The 17,910-nt window shown below is 42.4% G+C and overlaps 1 protein-coding gene across 2 annotated transcripts; it reads right to left on the reverse strand.

Moving 5' to 3' along the window:
* Positions 1–923: 923 nt before the first annotated feature.
* ctnnb1 (catenin (cadherin-associated protein), beta 1) lies at positions 924–15,890 on the reverse strand. 2 transcript variants are annotated; one of them, XM_035163735.2, is made up of 17 exons: positions 15,736–15,890; positions 8,470–8,520; positions 7,344–7,568; positions 6,977–7,230; positions 6,650–6,888; positions 6,233–6,434; positions 5,986–6,130; positions 5,677–5,780; positions 5,403–5,537; positions 5,092–5,295; positions 4,333–4,491; positions 4,086–4,205; positions 3,619–3,769; positions 3,243–3,364; positions 3,027–3,087; positions 2,018–2,268; positions 924–1,695 (listed from the first exon to the last, which is right to left on the reverse strand). In XM_035163735.2, the coding sequence occupies exons 2-16, from the start codon at positions 8,480–8,482 to the stop codon at positions 2,054–2,056; spliced, it is 2,349 nt and encodes a 782-aa protein (XP_035019626.1). In that variant the 5' UTR covers positions 8,483–8,520; positions 15,736–15,890; the 3' UTR covers positions 924–1,695; positions 2,018–2,053. The 2 variants fall into 2 exon arrangements, with proteins under 2 accessions (XP_035019626.1, XP_035019627.1); XM_035163736.2 differs by lacking the exon at positions 2,018–2,268.
* Between the last annotated feature and the right edge of the window lie 2,020 nt (positions 15,891–17,910).

Consider the following 17,910-nt stretch of genomic DNA (forward strand, 5'->3'; position numbering starts at 1 on the left):
TGTGGTTGTTTCTCTGTCAAGTTGCCTGAGATATGGTTTATGTGCAAGAAATATTGTCTTAACGGTTATTTAAAGATTTTCAAAGAAAGTTATTTTAGCCTACAGAGGAAACGCTAGTTTTTGTGTTTTGGAAATGATTGTCGGTTTACTTGTCGGAAATGATTGTCGGTTTTATGCATAGAAATGTTCACTGTTCAATTGAACTGCAGTTCAAAATAAAAAAAAGTTAAATGCCAAACAATGTTGTTGAATCAATTATTTTTTTCTTAAAGGTTACAATATCGTCAACTCAAAAACCTGTGTTCATTATCATTGAAATCAAGTACAAAACACTTTAAAAGTCCTTCTCAATAACTTGGAAAAAGTACTTGGAACAACTTAATTTTAATGAGTAACCAACCTGAAAACTATTGTTTATTGTAACAATTTTTAAGTAAGTAGCGATTCAAAATACCTTTGATTGCAGATGAAAAGCTAATTCCCCTAACTCAATGTTGGTTAAAGATAATTTGCCAAAAACTCAAAAAGATCAACGCAAACTGGTGCGTTAATTTTTTTTTAGACTAAACAACAGTTTTTAGAGTGTACGACCTTACCATCGGTAAGACTTGTCCAGATGATGCCATCGCTGCAAGATGGCAACGTTTGTATCAAGGATTTTTTGGCTTCATCTCTGGATAGTGGGAGGAAGTGGAGACGTGTCGTCCATCTTTTTTTATAGTTATTCAGAATCATCTGACTTGGTGAGATTTAGAAGGAAACTCATAATTGCATTTCTACCATAACCCATGATCTCTGCTGTGGACTCACTTGTAGGATTTAGTCAAAAGATCGGTAGACATATTTATCTCATAGTGTCTCCTTGTGCAACCCGTCCTCCTGGCTCTAGGGTGTAGGTGAAATGAGACGTGGAGGCGTCCAGGTGAAATGACAGTCCATTTTATTGTTTCAGAACACAGCAGGCTACAGCAACCAGCTCCTCCCACTACCCCTCCCCTTAGTAACAGCAGACCAGTAAAAGCCCTCCTCCACCCCTCCAGCTTTAGTCAGCTACACCCCCTTTGGAACAGCAGAGACACGTCAGTGTCCACCTTTAAAGCAAGAAAATAGCTTGATATTTGGACCATGATTTCCAATTCATGTTTTTTATACAAAAGCTACACAATGTTACACTTGATCATCAGAATACAATTCAACTGATTAACTTTAGTGTTTGGACACCATTTAAAATGTGATCAGATTCTTTACTTTAATGGAGCATTACCACTAAAAAAAACTCAACACTATCAGACTTAAAATACAAGGGACTGCAAAAACAAGAGATGAGTATCATAATTCTGAATAATGAAAAAAGCAAACTAGAACCAGTTTGTACAATTACAGACTTGAGGAAAACAATAAAAAAGTAAAACAAGTGAAAGAAGTAAAAATGAAAAACAAAATACATAAAAAGGGTTTTTGAAAATCAATTGTTGAGATCAGAATCCATGTGTCATGTCACGATTTGATGTCAGCCCCCCGTCAGGCTGAGAGACCAGAACAGAACCGCACTTAAATCTTGTTTGTCCCAATGGAGTTCCCATAGACAGGAAACTCTGCTTGCTGTTGTTGAGTCATCTTCAGGCACTTTCTGAAACCCCGCCTCCTCCATGTGGGCGAATCACAATGCAGGTTCATCCAGATCACATGATACAGCTGCAAGAGGGAGGAGAGGCATGAGTGGAGCAGACAAGGAATGAGGGGAAAAACCAGAGGTGAGAGGAAGGAGACCGAGTGCAGCCTCGGTAAAGACCACACACACAGATCAAACATCACACACACCACATCACACAGCGTTGCAATTAGGAGCAGTGTGACCATGCAGCAGCCTCCGTGAGTAAATCCACTCTCCTCCCCCCTCAGCCATTTTATCCAGACACTAAACCTCCCTCCTGTGCCTCTGCTTTATCGGCACAGGAAATGGCTCCCTCTCATGTCAGCTAACACAAGGCCACAGAGGGACTGCAGATATTCTTACCTAGTAGAAAGAGTAGTTTAATGTTGTTCTTGGTATTTACAGGTCGGTATCAAACCAGGCCAGTTGGTTGGAGTCGCCGGGTGGCAGGCCCTCTATCAGTTCCTGGGCGTGTCCCAGGTCAGGCAGCCCCTCAACTGGGGGATAGTCCTGGCCCGGGTGGTGGCCTCCACCCAGATCGTGGTCCATCATGGGCTCCATGCCCATCGTGTCCCCTCCGTAACCCCCTGAATGGAAGGAACGGTAGCTTGGGTCTGGGGGAGGAGTGGATGGAGGAGAAGCAGGGGAAGCAGAGCAGTTGTTAGAAGCATGTTAACAAACCAAGCGGTCACACAGTAGTATGATCAATCCACACTACACAGCAACACAGCACACGCCCTTCCTCTGATCTACTGCTCAACTCCCTTCAAAAAGACTTTGAACTGAAGTTAGCTGAACTCGTGGTCCAGTTCACCACGTTTACTTTGGTCCCACAGACAGAAAAACATCTGCAGTGACCAGGTCATTCTTTCATTAGTCGGACTGAGAGCCAATTAAAGCTGTTAGTGCTGAGAGAGAGAGAGCGCTGTAAATTAAACAGCCAACGCAGGCCCCTCAGCTTATTGAGCAGTACACAGTCCAAGGTCCTGCTACACTGGTAACATTCAGATGACTGACAAATGTGACAACTAAGAGCTGCAGTATTGCATGTGTTAGAGCCACCTGTGTTGTGCTGACTGACCACAGGGAGAAATTAAGTATTACTGCCCTTCTTCACTGTCTGTGGTTCTCTGTCTATCATGACCTGTTACAACCAATCCTGTTATCTGCAGTAATAACAAGGACAGAAAGAGCTCCGTCAGTGGACTGACAAAATTTAGATGTAAAGGGGAATAAGAGTTCCATGGGTTTATAGGAACTCATAGGACATAATTAGCCTGAATTCAAAGGCACTGACAACAGCTCTGACATTCCTGACTTGTCCCCCATGTGTTAGAGCGCCCCCCCCCAAGCCGGAGGTGAGATGACTTACCTTCCTGTCTGTAGCCCAGATGATCTCCCTGTGCTCCGATGTCCAAACCCAGGTCTCCAGTCTACAGAGCAACAGACACACACAAAGATGAGCAGGAGGCAACCGTTTGTAATAGAGCACAGACATTTCTGCACCAAAGTTAACTTTAAATATCTGAGCGTTTTGTGCACAAACATCCTGCTTTAAACACCAGAGGTGATTTTAAACGTGTCGCACCTCGTTCCAGGCCATTGGTTCTGTCCTGAAGAGCGAGCTGGTGAGTTCTACTGAGAGGCGTTTCTTGTAGTCCTGGGGTTTGTCCTCAGACATACGGAACAAAACTGCTGCAGCGTAGGTGGCTGGAGGAAGACGAGGGGTTTATAGATTAGTCACGTTTATGTGGCGTGTCAAAAATACACTTGCTATAAATAACAGAATAATGAAGCCATCATAGGGGGTACTGCCATGAGTCCAGAACAGTTTTTTCTAAGTGACAGTGTTTTATACAAACATAACCAGACATTTCCCAGTGGGACTCACTCTGAACATCTGTGGAGTTCAAGAGTAGCCAGTATGTGAATGACTGCAGTATGTAAATGTGTTGTTCACATACCAACTCCTTCGTTGCGGCTGTGCAAGAGCTCTGTGAGTGGCGCAGTGGCTCCCTCTGCCTCGATGGCCTCAGCAGCCTCTTTGTCCTGAGCCAGCTCACACAGGACGCCTGCTGCTACACGCTGGATGTTCTCAATGGGAGAATACAGCAGCTGCACACAAATACAGACAGGATGCTCAGCAAAACTCAGGCTGCACAGTATTGTGCTGCTGCAGACCACAAGTTCAGGGATGCAACAATGAATGTGATGACACAGCAGACAGCACAAGAAACTCTTCTTTACTGACCATGGAAAAAGTCATGATTTTTAAAACTACCCCTATATTACAAATATTTAGATCCATTTTCCCCATTAATTTGCTTCTGACAATTATCAAGTTTATAACATCTTGAAATCTTCAGAGCAGTTCAAGCTCCTCATTCTCAATATTATTTGGGTTGACTGTGTGAAAAAAGCATTATTGTACCTGTACAAAGAGTGGAATGGTGTTTAGTCCTCTGATGACTATTCTGTTGTGGACATCTCTGGCCAGGATGTGAAGTGCTCCTGTGCAGCCCTCCACTATCTCCTCCATACGAACTCCCTCCTACAACACAATTAGTCAAGTTCAAACTGTAGGAAACACTTTGATGAAACATGGCACCACTGGACTATGTGTTCCATTATGCCATGCTGGTTTAGTTATGGACATGTGTGTTCGTGCGAGCTCTCACCACAAACTGCTGCTGTGTGCCTCCCATGCTGGTGCGTCTCTGTGTGTCTTGGTGTGCTCTGACCAGCAGCTGAACCAGTCTGGGGATGGCTCCCTGCTCCCTCAGAGGAGAGTGGTTTGCAGGGCACAGAGCCAGATTACGGATCAGACCAACTGTCGCCTGATGGAGAAACAGTTACATGTTATTTAAATGCCAACTTTAGGTAGTTAGCTTTACAGCTGATCAGGGATCACAGTAAAAAGCTACGTTTTCAAATACAGGTTTGTATTCACATATGTTGAATTGCAACATCCTAATTCTCTCTTGATTCCCTCTGCCAGACCACAGGTGAAACAATTTGTCTCAGTCGAGGGACAAATTGTACTAATACTGATTTTAGTGGTCAATAACAACAAATACCATATATTATAGACCTGATGATGTCACTCAGGTGCACTTTGCGGTCTCTACATTGGACTGGGCACAGAACAAGCAGGGATTTGCAACTTACAGCAGTGAGTCAGTGCATTTTTATTGCACAAAACATTCAACCCTGAGAGGCCCAAAGGAGATCTGCTGCCAACATGGGTCAGTAGCCAGCTCCACTACAATACTGAGCCTTTAAAGCCAGGTTTGGCCCATTATTTTGGCTTCAATGTTTGGTTAAGTGTAGAATGCTTCAGTGCACTAAAAGTACAGCCAAATAACTGTCTGACAGTACGAAGAACAGCTTATGTGGCAGACTGCTGCTGGCAAGTCTGTGCGCGTCTGTGTGTGTACCTTAATGAGAGGCCAGTGTGACGGCGGATGTAGTAATTTGACAACCACAGGCAGACCGTAGTGCAGTCTCACAGCATTCTGTGCCATCTCAGCGTCCTGGTGTCGAGATGTGAGGTGACGCAGGGCACAAATTGCTGGCTCTGTGATGTCTTCTCTGTCTCCTGCCCGGAGCACTGTGCGCACCAACGCCTCAATACCTCCAACCTACAGAGAGACACATTAATGATACATCACACATTCAATCTTACTGTCTCAATCATATTAGAATTTTTTTAAAATATGAACTGTGTATGTGCGGTGTGTCTCCTCACCTGACAGACCATCATCTTGTTCTTGTAGTTGTTACAGGTCAGGTTAGACAGAATACCAGCAGCACAGGTCACCACATTAATGTCATCACTGCCGAGCAGCTGAACCAGGGTTCCCAGCAGACCCTCCATTCCCTCCTGTAGAGATACACAGTTATGTTAACATGCAAGGAAAGACTGGGAAGTTGTCTGTATAGGCATCTGCTCAGTAATGTTGCCCGATACCCCACATAATGACTTCTGCTTCAGTGTTAGTACAAGGGACAGTTCTCATCACCTGTTTGGTGGCAGCATCTGATAAGTTCCTGAGAGTCCAGAGACAGTTCTGGACCAGTCTCTGGCTGGGGTCTGTCAGGTGGAGCCCCAGAGCCTGCATGCCTCCTGGAACATGGAGAGAATTAGTTACCAAAAAGTAACATGTTAGCGTTATCACAAATCAATATATTTTCTGTTATTGTTGTTTGCTGCAGTGGTTGAGATGATAAATACATTTAAAATAAGCCAAAAGGAAGAACTCATGAATGTACAAAAACAATAAATCTATAATAACAGTAGCATGATATTCTCTCGATTGTTTGAGACGTACCAGCTTCTACAATGGCAGGCTTGTTACTGGAGCAGACTGACAGCACTTTGAGAACTCGGCTTGTGGTCCACAGCAGCTTCTCATAGGTGTAGGTCCTCATGATGTTGACCAATGCCTGAGGGCCACCACTGGCCAGGATTATCAACTACACAAACAGAACACATGTAAAACATTAGGGGTTTGAATGTTCTCATGATGGCCACTGTGGAGAGCTGTTGTCTTGAAATGTCAAAATCCTGCTATTCACCTTGCTTTCCTGGTTGCCGTAGGCCAGTATCTGGAGACAGTCAGTGGTGATGGCCAGGAATTTGACATTGGTCTTGTTGAGTAGAGCCACCATTTTCTGTAGACCACCAGCTAGACGGACAGCCATCTTGGCTCCTTCCTGGTGCAGGAGGAGGTTGTGGAGGGTGGTGATAGCGTAGAACAGGACAGAGTCCACTGGTGAACTGCAGGACAGACAGATTATTAGATTACTGTGCCACTGGAAAAGATGCACAACTAAATCTCTGTCACAGTTGATAGACAGCGGAGTCAGAGAGTAACCATTAACTGAGAATCAGAAAATCACGTAAAAAAAAAAAAAACGTTGCTTTCTGTACAGGTGAGCAATAGTAAATTAAATAAAAGAAACAAACTATCCTCACATCGTCCTTTCACATACCCAAGCATTTTAACTAGAGCAGGTATTCCTCCAGACTTGAAGATGGCCAGCAGACCCTCTCTGTGATGGGAAAGGTTGTGCAGTGTTCCCGCGGTACAGCGAGCCGTCTCTACATCGTTTGTGTTCTGCATGGTCCTGACAATAGCAGACACCATCTGTGGGGAGCGCATGATGGCGTGGCGAGAAGCCTCTTTCTTTGAAAGCTGGTGGACCATCACTGCAGCTTTGTTTACTACGACCTGGAGGAGACAGACACGAACGTTATGGGATGATAGTAAGAAAAAACAAGAGCTAAATCCAGGAGATACTTTCACAATGGACAAGTACCTGGTCTTCATCGTTGAGAAGTTTGGTGAGTTCTGGTATGGCTCTGGTTGCCAATTCAGCGTCATCTTGATAATTGATCAGATTGACCACGGCGTGTTTGAGCATTTGCGATGGCTCTGCCAGCCTCTGGACATTGGTGGGGTTTGCTGCATCAAACTGTGTCGAGGGGATCTGCATGCCCTCCTCAAGAGTCTCTGGGAACATTGCCGCACGCACCCGCTGTGCACGTGTCATGGCATACTGACCATCTATATCTGGAAAAGAGGGACCATCAGTTGTTTTGTTATATTAGGTTTTAAGCTCCAAGATTCCATGTGCAGTGAACAGCTCTTTCTCCTATTATCAAAAGGAGTGTATCACAACTTACCTTGTACTTGGTCCTGGGAGAAGTTCTGGTTGAAGCCCTGCTCCCACTCATACATAACCTGGTTGTCGACATCGTCTTCCTCAGGGTTGCCCTTCCCACTGAGGGAGGGAGCAGTTGTGGTGGCACCTGAATGGATGCCTGAGTCCAGGTAGGACTGTTGTTGCCAGTGACTGACTGCTGCCTTACGGTCTGGCTCCATGGCCATGTCCAGCTCCATCAGATCAGCTGTAAGAGACAGGCGTATTAGAAAGTGTGCATCAACAAATGGAAAAATAGCTTGTTCAATTCTTCTATCGAGGGAAAAAGGCTCTGGCTTGTTAGATTCTTTAGACCAATCACAATTATCTTGGACAGCAGCGATCTGTAAAATAGTGTTTTAGAATTGCAAATTCCCTGCAAAGAAAATATCATAAAAAGCAGTCAGACATGGGAAGACTGTTTGCATGATCCAAATCTTTGTCCAAATAAAAATGTTGGCCATCTTGCACTTGTAATTTGTTGTTTACCAAGGTGAAGAAAATTTGTAAATGGTGACAGGCAGGAACCAGAAGAGTAAAATGCTACGCAAGACACAGCCAATAGTTGACTACAACCAATGAGCAGAGAAGCTATGTGGTTATCCACTAGAAAAACTTGATGCAGTCCATGATGCAGCAGATGACAATAATGACATAATGCAGAGGAACCGGTATTGTCAGCTTTATAATTTCTTTGGAACAGTGTTGCGGGAGAAATAAATGGTCTACACAATAACTGTCAGAAATTTAATTGCACTTGTCCTATCCAGCAAAAGTATTTTGTAAAAAGGATGGTTCAAAATACTGTATTAACAATGTTATTTAATAAGCAGAGTACCAACAGTCTCTGAATGCACAGGATAGATTTCTATCTCACTCTAACCTGCCATTTCACCATTTGAGCATGAAGTTTGATTTCACACTAAACTGAAATCAATAACTAATTCACTTTGCTCTAATGAGAAAAAGATCTGCACCAGGAGAAGAGGCAGTTTGGAACAGCAGCAAAGTTTAAACACACTGTGTGTGTGTGTGTGTCAAATATGCAGAGAAATGATTAAATAGAAGCTAGAGAGTAAATAGGTCATTTCTGAAAAATATGAACTCACCCTGGGAAGCCATGTTCCGTTCTCAAACCGCGACCAACACAGCTTCCTGATCTGAAACGGAGAAAAAAAGGCAATTAGGGCAACTACCCCAGTCACAGCTCGCCTTTGCTCTCTACACTGCCGATCTACTTTCTTTCCAATCAAACACAAGACATTTTATTTTAAAACAAAGTGATCATAGCAGAGATTAAGGCCAATTGTTTGTGTGTGTTTTTTCTGAGGTGTTTTGTTAAAATGAAGCAGTCCAGACAAGTAAGTTTCCTGGGCCTTCTTTCCTTTCCTGCCTCCTCCCTTTCTTGGATTTCCTCCTCTGTTCACACCAGCCATCCAAACAGCAGCAGCTCGCACACAAAGCCTTCATTAAGTTTAGCAGCTAGCTACTATTTAGGTGAGGAAGGACAGGGGGAAGTGGAGCATTGGGTGGAGAGAAAAGAGGCAGGAGGGGGGAGGAGGACATACGCATTCCTGCACTGGCTTTGAAGCTGAAACCACACTCTCCAGGAAAGTAAACACTGGCAATGGCAGCAGAGAGGTAGAGCAAGCGAGCAAGAGGGGATAAAGTCAGAAAATGTTTTTTTCAATTCAAACTCATAGATATATGTCATGACAGTAACACACAAAAAACACTAGGAAAATAACTCAAATGAGAAAGTGGGGCTGTGGTCCCTGAGTCAGAGACTCTTTAGTCAGACCCTTTCAAGTGTATCTGTAGTTACTCAAAGATGAGTCCTCCATGATGAATGTAGACCAAACCCCATTCAGTCACGGTATACCAGTTTGGACATGTTGTAAGAACTAAGAGAAAAGTGATAAGGGTATGGCAAAAAAAAAAATATGTACCACAGCTCTACGTTGTTGACATCAAATCTCTTTAGCACTGTTCAAAACGCATTAACGCAAAAATAATTTACTACAAGACGGTCCGGCCATGTTTCTATGCAATAGTGTGAATTTAAGTAACCTACTTTCATCCCCACAAAAACAGCTCGTGTAGGATTATTTCTCAGTTGTCCCCACTGAAAGTCAGTGTATAGCTGTTTTCAGACATGACCTGCGGGTAAAATCTGGAGAATTGGCTGCAGCGTTTACCCAAAGTTTGCCTTTCACACATGCACAACACAGCGGGTGGTTCGCTGCACAGACGCTGAACAACAGCAACAAATCCTCAGCATTATTCATGCAAGAGGTGGAGCAGTTGGGTGCAGCAGGCAGAGACAGGAAGTGACGTATTAACTCTGCTGTGTAGATCACGAGATTTTGTTTACATCACACAGACACTGGCTCTAGCTCTTATCACCACAAACTCTCTTCACATATCTTTTTCGCAGGGAGATGTTTTCTTTTTGTTTTTTAAATGTTTGCGTCCTTTGCGTGTTTGAACCGCCAACCCCCCCCACCCCGCTCGTGGTGAATCCAGCAGGGAATCCCTCTCTGTATTCACACAACACTTCTCCTGGATTTCTACAGACATTATACGAGGGGGCCAGGCAAAGAAAGTCTGCCGACACCGCAGAGCATCTCACTTGGACATTTGCGTTAGCACATGCCCCTCCTCCGGAGTAAATACGGAGGAAGTGCGGAGTTCAGTGCACGTCTGAAAGCAGCTAAAGAGAATCACATTCTGAGCAGCCACTTTTTGCCCCAGGGCTCAATGCAGCTGTGTTACTGCACTAAGGTCAGATGTTGTTAGTGACAGCAGCAACTCTGAGGTCAGTGCCTGTAAAATAAAAAAAGGTGAAAAAATTGCTGCGAGAAATACTATTTAATAGGTCAGGTAACTGTGGTCTGCAGAAATTTGACAGTCAGGGTATTATTCACAAAATAAAGTAGTAGAATATAATACAACATACACCCATCCCCTGTAACAATTTACATCTAACTACTGAGTTAGATGAATAATTACATCCCCCAGAAAAAGAGTCTTATATCTATCTGCCTGTGGTCAATGACATAATAATGCCTAACAATGTTACAGTCGATATCTGAGAGGTATCCTGTCTTCAGAATTGATCTACTTTTGGTCTAGTTTCAAAGAAAACACTCGGCTGTGAATAGGCTGTCTGAATAAGTCATCTGATCAACTTGATCAAGAGACACCCCTCAGGTCTTCTCACATATCACATTTTGCAATAACAGAAGTCCAATAGATATCGATACGCTTATCCATTGTGTGCCAGCACAGTGAGGAGGTATAACACAAAATTGATCTACCTCAGATATGTAAAATGATTGTTACTATTGACAGACATGAACATTTTTTTTGCAATATAATTGTTGGCTTTATCGCCTAGCACCAATACTGTGCTTTTTAACAAGGATATAAAAGACTCAGCTAATGTATTAAGGACATTGTACAAGTGCTCCTCCACCGTAGTGAATTTTTTTTCAATGTGTTTAAATACGTGTCTCCTAAACGTTAGAGTGAATCAAACATACACAAGGTAAACTTTAAGTCCTGTAGCCTACGTGTCCTAATAACTTCTGATTAGTGTTGGTGTTTATTGTTAACGTGTAATGTGAGCTCAGGTCATCAGGGGAGTGTGGAGGGAGGAGCAGGGTGATACCACACGGAACGTAGCGGAAACAGCGCGTGAATGCACGCATTGGGGAAAGTATTAACCGACATGTGCAAAATTAGGTTGGTTAGAGGTTATAAATGTTTCTTTCGATACATTTCATTAAGTTGCCATGCCCTGCTTCTGTGTATTAAAAACATAAATTTAGATGTTAATTTAGGAGGCTTTTTGATCAGATGGTTCTGCATTTCAAGTATCTGGGTGATGTCTCAATCAATACTTTCACATTAGTGTTCTTTTCTCACTTATTCACCTTCATTGGCTTTTAGCTTTGCTTCGACCAGTTCTTTAGAGTTCTTAAGACTAAAATCCAACCAGACATCTGCCTCTAGGCTTTGTGATGGCTTCAGTGAGCTACGACCGCCCCCTTTGTCTCATGTGGACAGATCTTGCTGCGTAAGACGAATGACTACATGAGACAAGTGATAGTAAATCTTTAAAGACTGTAACAGTCATACATCAAAAGATCTAGCTCAGGATTTTGTGAGTCAGTATCGGATCAGTTAAATGAGGATCAATTTAAATATGATTGTTCTTTTGTTTTAATGAGCCCTACTAACCCCTTCAGATTCATACAAGTATTTCATGTTCTTTAATTTCTGCTTAAGATCAAATGTGATTTGGTGTTTGAGTTATATGCCAATATTTAACAGTCTAAAAGATATTCATGAGTATAGGCTCCAAAAGCAAAAAGCCAACAAATGGTTATTTAGACACTACAGTTGGTGATTTAAAGGTTTACATTTTGTTTTCCTGAGGACTTGTTATCTCAACTTTAAAATGCTCTATACCATACGTATAATATATTATGTCTAGAACAAGAATATAATGGAATCAAATTAAAAATGATAAAGCTCAAAGAGAATACTAAAAGGCTGAGAAAAAAAAACAAGTATAGCACATAATAGTACAAATCAGTCTGGCATGAGGAAAAGCCGATGTGTAGGAGTTTGTGGTATTAAATGGTCATCAATATACAGATTAATTCAAGGACAACTGAACCACTGCTCTGAATTACTTCCCTCCTCGCACACCCACACCACACAACTCGGCTGTGTCATTAAAACACTATCTTGAGTCAGGCTCCAAAACTGCTGCTTCTAACCACAAACACACCAACTCAAACTCGCTGTTCACACGCCATCCTCCAGAGCTGTGCAGGCCTGCCCTCACATAACCCAGCCCTGCCCTAATGGGAGCCATATGTCCCATACAAGGCTGCAGAAAAATCAAACGTACAATCAAAGTGCACAGTGGAACCATTTATCATTCAGACTGGTGGAAAATGTGGTCTTTTACATCTGGCTTTGGGAACTGAGCCGACGATAGCTTTTTTTGAAGGCCGAACGAGAAAAGTCTGGTCTTCAATTGAGAGTCACAAATGGCCGCCTTACCCTAAAGTCAAGAATCTGACTCTTAAAACAAAAAGTCATTACAGGAAGAGTGTTCCTAGATATCAGGCTTGCAGCCGAACCACAAGAATCTAAAAAGAGGTTTCTTTCTTTGAAGCCACATGTGAAATCCAATATGTAGAGTTGTGCCTGATCCAGTTTCAGCCATATGACTCAAACCAGATGAGTAATGAGTGACATAGCAGTCACAAGAGTCAGATAGTCAATCTTGGCTTGTGCAGTATGGATCATCAGGATAATTATGTAAAAAGTAAGAAAATAAAAATCTTGATTGCTCTCACATACTAAGGCAAACTTGGCTCGTTGAACCATCAGGATTTCCCACATGTGGCTCTTGCTTAATTGCACAGAGGTCATCTCTGTCAAGATTAGGCACTAAGCCAAATGACTGACAAGTATCATGAGACAACTTCATTAAAAAATAATAAGTCACCAGCTCGTTATTCCATGTCCACAATGACTCCTGCAAAGTCTAAAGCGTCTTTAGAGTTTAAATATCTAAAAACACGAGGAGCTAGCTAAGCACAAATTTATAAAAGGCTGTGAGCTCTAAGTGAAATTTTGAGTTTTTGAACACCTTCAGGCACAAGAAAACAATGACAGATGCTGTCACACAAATAAAAAATCCTCGTCCTCACTGCTGCCCTGTGAGTATTGTCTTCTCCTTTCCTTTTTTAATTTGTGGGAACTTTAAATAGACCAATCCTGGGAGGGTTGGAAACCATATTTATTCATAGATGGCAATCAAAACAGACCAATCCTATTTCCACTTTCTAAACAGAAAAGATGCTCATTCTGTCAGCAAATTTGAGCCTGGCAACCAAAAAACAAGGTCAGTTAAGTTTCTATATTTACCTAGTGTGCAGAGGACAGCATTCTATTCCCATTTCAAAAAAATAAATCACTGTATGAAATGCACTTCTAATTGCATTTCACTCATTTAGCCCGGAGACATTTGGGACTTAATTTTATCCTCCTAGTGTGAGGTGGCATTTAAATAATTCATGCTAAATTAATTTGTTAGAGGTAACAAAGTCCTTGAGTTAAAAAAAAATAAAATTGAGAACAAGACTTCAAAAGGAGTTTCAACTAAATCTCATCTAAACTCCCGCACAGCCCGTTCTCTCCCCGGTGACAAAAGCCCACAGAGTGGTTTCAATACAGGCACATAAGATAATGACCCAAACAAGCTGTATTATCAGCACAAGCAGGGAGACGGAGCTGCCACAGGATTCAGTGTTAGCCACGTAATGTGCAGGGTCAGCAGCACTCACTGCTGGCTGCCAACAACACAATGAGCTCAATGCCTGCAGCCGCTGCAGTGTTTTGTCTGTGTCTCAACTGCACAATAACACATGCCCATGGAGAAACACGAGCCCTGGAAATGCTTATATATTGATTGAAATATATTTAAAAAAGGAAAAATTTGAATGTTGTATTTTCTTGAGAAAAATCTAATCACCAGTTTAAACTGAACATTTATTAATACCAATTGATCAACACTTATACTGATAATTTCAGATTTACTTTAACATTTTTTTTTAAATGTTCCTCAGAAATACAAGTATGACAAATAACCACAACGGTGAATTCAAGAGACAGAAAGATTACATTATACGGTAATACAATACCACTAAAGAGGTTGATGACAACAGCCTCCTCGCAAGTGGATCACCTCAAAACAAACCACTACCGGTCTGTGATGTAGACAACACCCACGCTTCCGTCTTTAGAACAATTTAATGCACTGTTTGAAGGAAATTTCGCTGACAAGATGATGTTAGTCAGTTTTTGTTCCACAGTGTAATCTGATTGGAGATTGATTTTTTTAAACCATGTTGAGACAGACCTAAAGTCAATGCAGCGATTTCTGTGGTATGAAAATACTAGAGATTTGTGTTATTGGTCCAGTAAATGCAAGTAAAAATTGGATCCAGCCCCGTCCTCATCTAAAATAAACAGTATAGTAGTTTCAGAGCTTTAGCCATTTAAACAAATTTGGGAGCCGCCCGATGAGATGTCATCATCCACGCAGATAAACATCGATGTTTTTTATCTAAATCATCATTTCCGATGTAACCAAAACATAATCAATGACGTGTAAAACCAAATCTCAACCCTCAGCACCTTTAAACCACAGAACCATTAAGTTTTATCCACAGAAGCAGCCAGTCCGCTGGTTTCCAGTATCGACAGTGCGGCGAGGAGCAGCGAGGAATCCAACTTTCCTCCGTAGTGACCCGCCGGTCCGTGCCCAGCTGCTCAACACACACACACACACACACACACACACACACACATACACATCTGGCTGAGCAGCTGGAACTAACGCGAGGAAACCAAACCCCCCACACACAATAGATCGACACATTATCCAGACAATCATACAAATATTAGCGTGGTTCTCCCCGTCTCCTCCACAGCTGCCCGGACTTTCTTTACTCCAACACCAGCGACTCAAATTTCACACCGTGGCTCCTCCTCGTCTTCCCCAGGCTCAGGGAGGAATGTGTCGGTCTTTGTTTAAAAGGACGATTGGAAAACACACGCACCGACATTTCACTAAAAACTCACTCGCGTATGATCGTTGACGAAACATTTAAATTCCAATTCCACCGGCAACGAGCTTCATTCAAAGTCAGAGTTTCGAGCAGTTTTCAGTTTTTATAAAAGTTCAAACTCAACTTTGAAGGAAATGTTTACGTAAAGGTCAATAGACCGCTGCTTTATCTAACTGGACTAAATGGGTACATGTGAACACATGGCCACCGCAGACCGGGCTCAACAAGCGGGGTCTCTTCTCGTGTTAACTGTTAAACCGAACCAGCTGCAAAAACAAGCGAGTCCGACTAGAGCAGCAGCACAACTGGGCTACTGTTGGTTAAGCTAACTAACCCGGGCTAACGTTAGCTAACTAGTGAAACAAGCGAAGACACAACATGTTGCGTTTACTCCTAAACCTCCAAAAAGGTTCGGAATAAAACCGCGAGGCAGTGGAACTACTGCCCACTTCTACCCGCTGGTGTCTGTGTTACCGGAGCTGTGATAAAGTCAGTGAATGTCGTCGGTAAAATGTGGATTTTCCCTTTAGGCGGTGGCCACCGGCAGATCCCAAATATCTGCCGGGAGAGGCTCACTAGCAGCGGCGGCGGCAGCAGCATCATCCCCGGCCGGCCCGCACACAACAACCCGTCCGTCCCCGTTCCTGCTGCCAGTCACCGGCAAGACCAGAGGCAGAAAGTGAGCGGAGCCCATAGCTGAAGAATGGGGAAGCCTACCCTTGTCAACAAAAGCAACTCCGTCCACTCGGGTCCTGGAGGGTAAAAACACGTAGAAATGGAGAAAGAAAGTCGAGCTTCAGCGGGGAGCCCACGTCCACTCCCTCCTCAGTCAGACTCACACCAGCCCGGAACAGACACTGGGAAAGGTAAGATGGCGGCGTAGTTATATAGACCGAACAACACCTCCCGGTCGTCGCGTATCCTGCCCTGCGTTCTAATAAAATAGAAACCCAAATCAAATAAATCTTTACATTCACACAACTACTTCACGTTCATACACATTTATTATCTAACATGAAACCACGCGGCTTGGTTATGAGTTTTATTTCATTCAAACAATGTAAAGCAAACGAAAAATAAATCACTGCCTGCAGCAGAGTATGAATACACAATTGAATGAAGTTCCGGCCGACTAGAAACAGGGAAATCCAATCCAAGTCAAACTTCCTGGGCTGAAAGAATCTTCTACACCTGAGAACGGTGACACATCCACGTTCAGTCAGATTAATGAGTCAGAGTTTCACCGTTTATCAGCAGAATAACAAATGACACACACATTCAAAAAGTAGTCCACACTATCAGTAGTATACACAGTAATGAACAACCGGTTTAAAAACACTATAAAGACAGAAGTTTCATTAGAGCTACCAAACAATGTGATCACCTTATCAAAAAGCTAAGTGACACCAAAGGTCAAACTAAGACTCAACCTCTTAAAATCGGTTCTTTTCCCAGGCCAATGCTTAAATGTTACATGGCTGGAATTATTAGAGTATCTCTGCAACTACAGGGTCTGTATGAATAATATTGATATCCACATAAGGGTTTTTATATAAAGATCTCCGCAGAGGTGTAACCATAAGCATATATGTTACTAGACCAGAGAAGATGAAGATGAACAACATAAATGAAAGATTTCATGTCCACCCTAAAAATAAAATAAAAAATTGAGTGAATATCTCCAATGACAGCACACAATAATAAACTTTGAAAACAACAAACAGGTTTTTTTCACTATGTTGGCAGTCGATTAACAGACACTGAATGTCCGTTCATGTCAAATGTCAAGTCTCAGGAGCTGACCTGTTCACAAACCACTGTTCTGTCAGACATTCAGATTGTTCTTGTAATATGTGTGTAAGCATTTCATTGGGTGTTGGGGTCCCTAAAGCGATCAGGTGATCAGGCCTCTGGTCCTGCAGCAGGGTGGAGCACCTTCCTGATGAATTTGTAACCCAGTGATTGAGTTATTGATGAATGAAATACATTTGCCTGTGTTTGTGAATTAAATCAAATCTCACACGTTAAGGGAATATATAAAAGAAGTGACTCATTACCACTGTTTTTTATAGTTTGAGTGGGAGAAAATCTGAGTTCAGGCAATTAATTGTATTATAGACTTAACTGATCAAACAATGCCTGCATTCCTAAAGGGATTATTTCTTCAAAATATTATAGACTTAGATTAATCATATTTCCTGACTCCATTAGAAAGCAGATTCAGTCATTAGAATTATTAGTGATCTATGGGCACGGCCGAGGCCCTTTTAAGGGAAAAGTGTGATCTCTCTTTTATTCTAAGATCACAGAGTTGTGGCTATTAATTTTCAGATGACTTTTTTTATTTCGTTCCATACTAAGTGAGTCAAACCATGTAGGAAATTTAAATATGCATTACAAGTCCTCTAGTCGGTGTTCGGTCGCTTAATGTCTGTGTAATAAAAGATGGAGAGCAGTAATGTGCTGCCTTCACACTATCCCTTCATTCTACAGGTGACACTGTCATGGACAAACACAGGAACAAGTCTCTCTTCTCATCTGCCTGCAGGCTATTTCATTAACCTTTATTTACAGCATGTGGGTGGAATAAGTTAGTGAAAGCCAAACTCTAATTCTTACAGTGCAGCACATGGGATAGAACATATGAGAATTATGACATCACCTAGTGTGAGTCCACCTTGTGTCATTAGATTGCAACACTGACATTTACAGAAACTGTGAGTGATTCATATGATTTTGAACGGATTTCAAGCCACAGTGAGAATTACTGTCAGTCAGTTTAATATACAGCCATGGTTTGTGAAATCAGTTCACGCAGTCACGTGATCTCTCGGGAGCGTGCTGATATAACCAGACTCTGAGTGGTGGCACAGTGGGTGACTGGAGAAAACA

Source organism: Hippoglossus stenolepis, chromosome 8, assembly GCF_022539355.2.
Source record: "Hippoglossus stenolepis isolate QCI-W04-F060 chromosome 8, HSTE1.2, whole genome shotgun sequence".
NCBI lineage: Eukaryota > Metazoa > Chordata > Actinopteri > Pleuronectiformes > Pleuronectidae > Hippoglossus > Hippoglossus stenolepis.

Excerpts from the sequence above, each read along its gene's own strand:
- ctnnb1 (XM_035163735.2), bottom strand. Across the intron at positions 6,435-6,649 it reads GCTCTAGTTAAAATGCTTGG|TTCACCAGTGGACTCTGTCC; the intron begins GTATGTGAAAGG and ends TCTGTCCTGCAG. Across the intron at positions 6,131-6,232 it reads ACGGCAACCAGGAAAGCAAG|TTGATAATCCTGGCCAGTGG; the intron begins GTGAATAGCAGG and ends CTGTTTGTGTAG.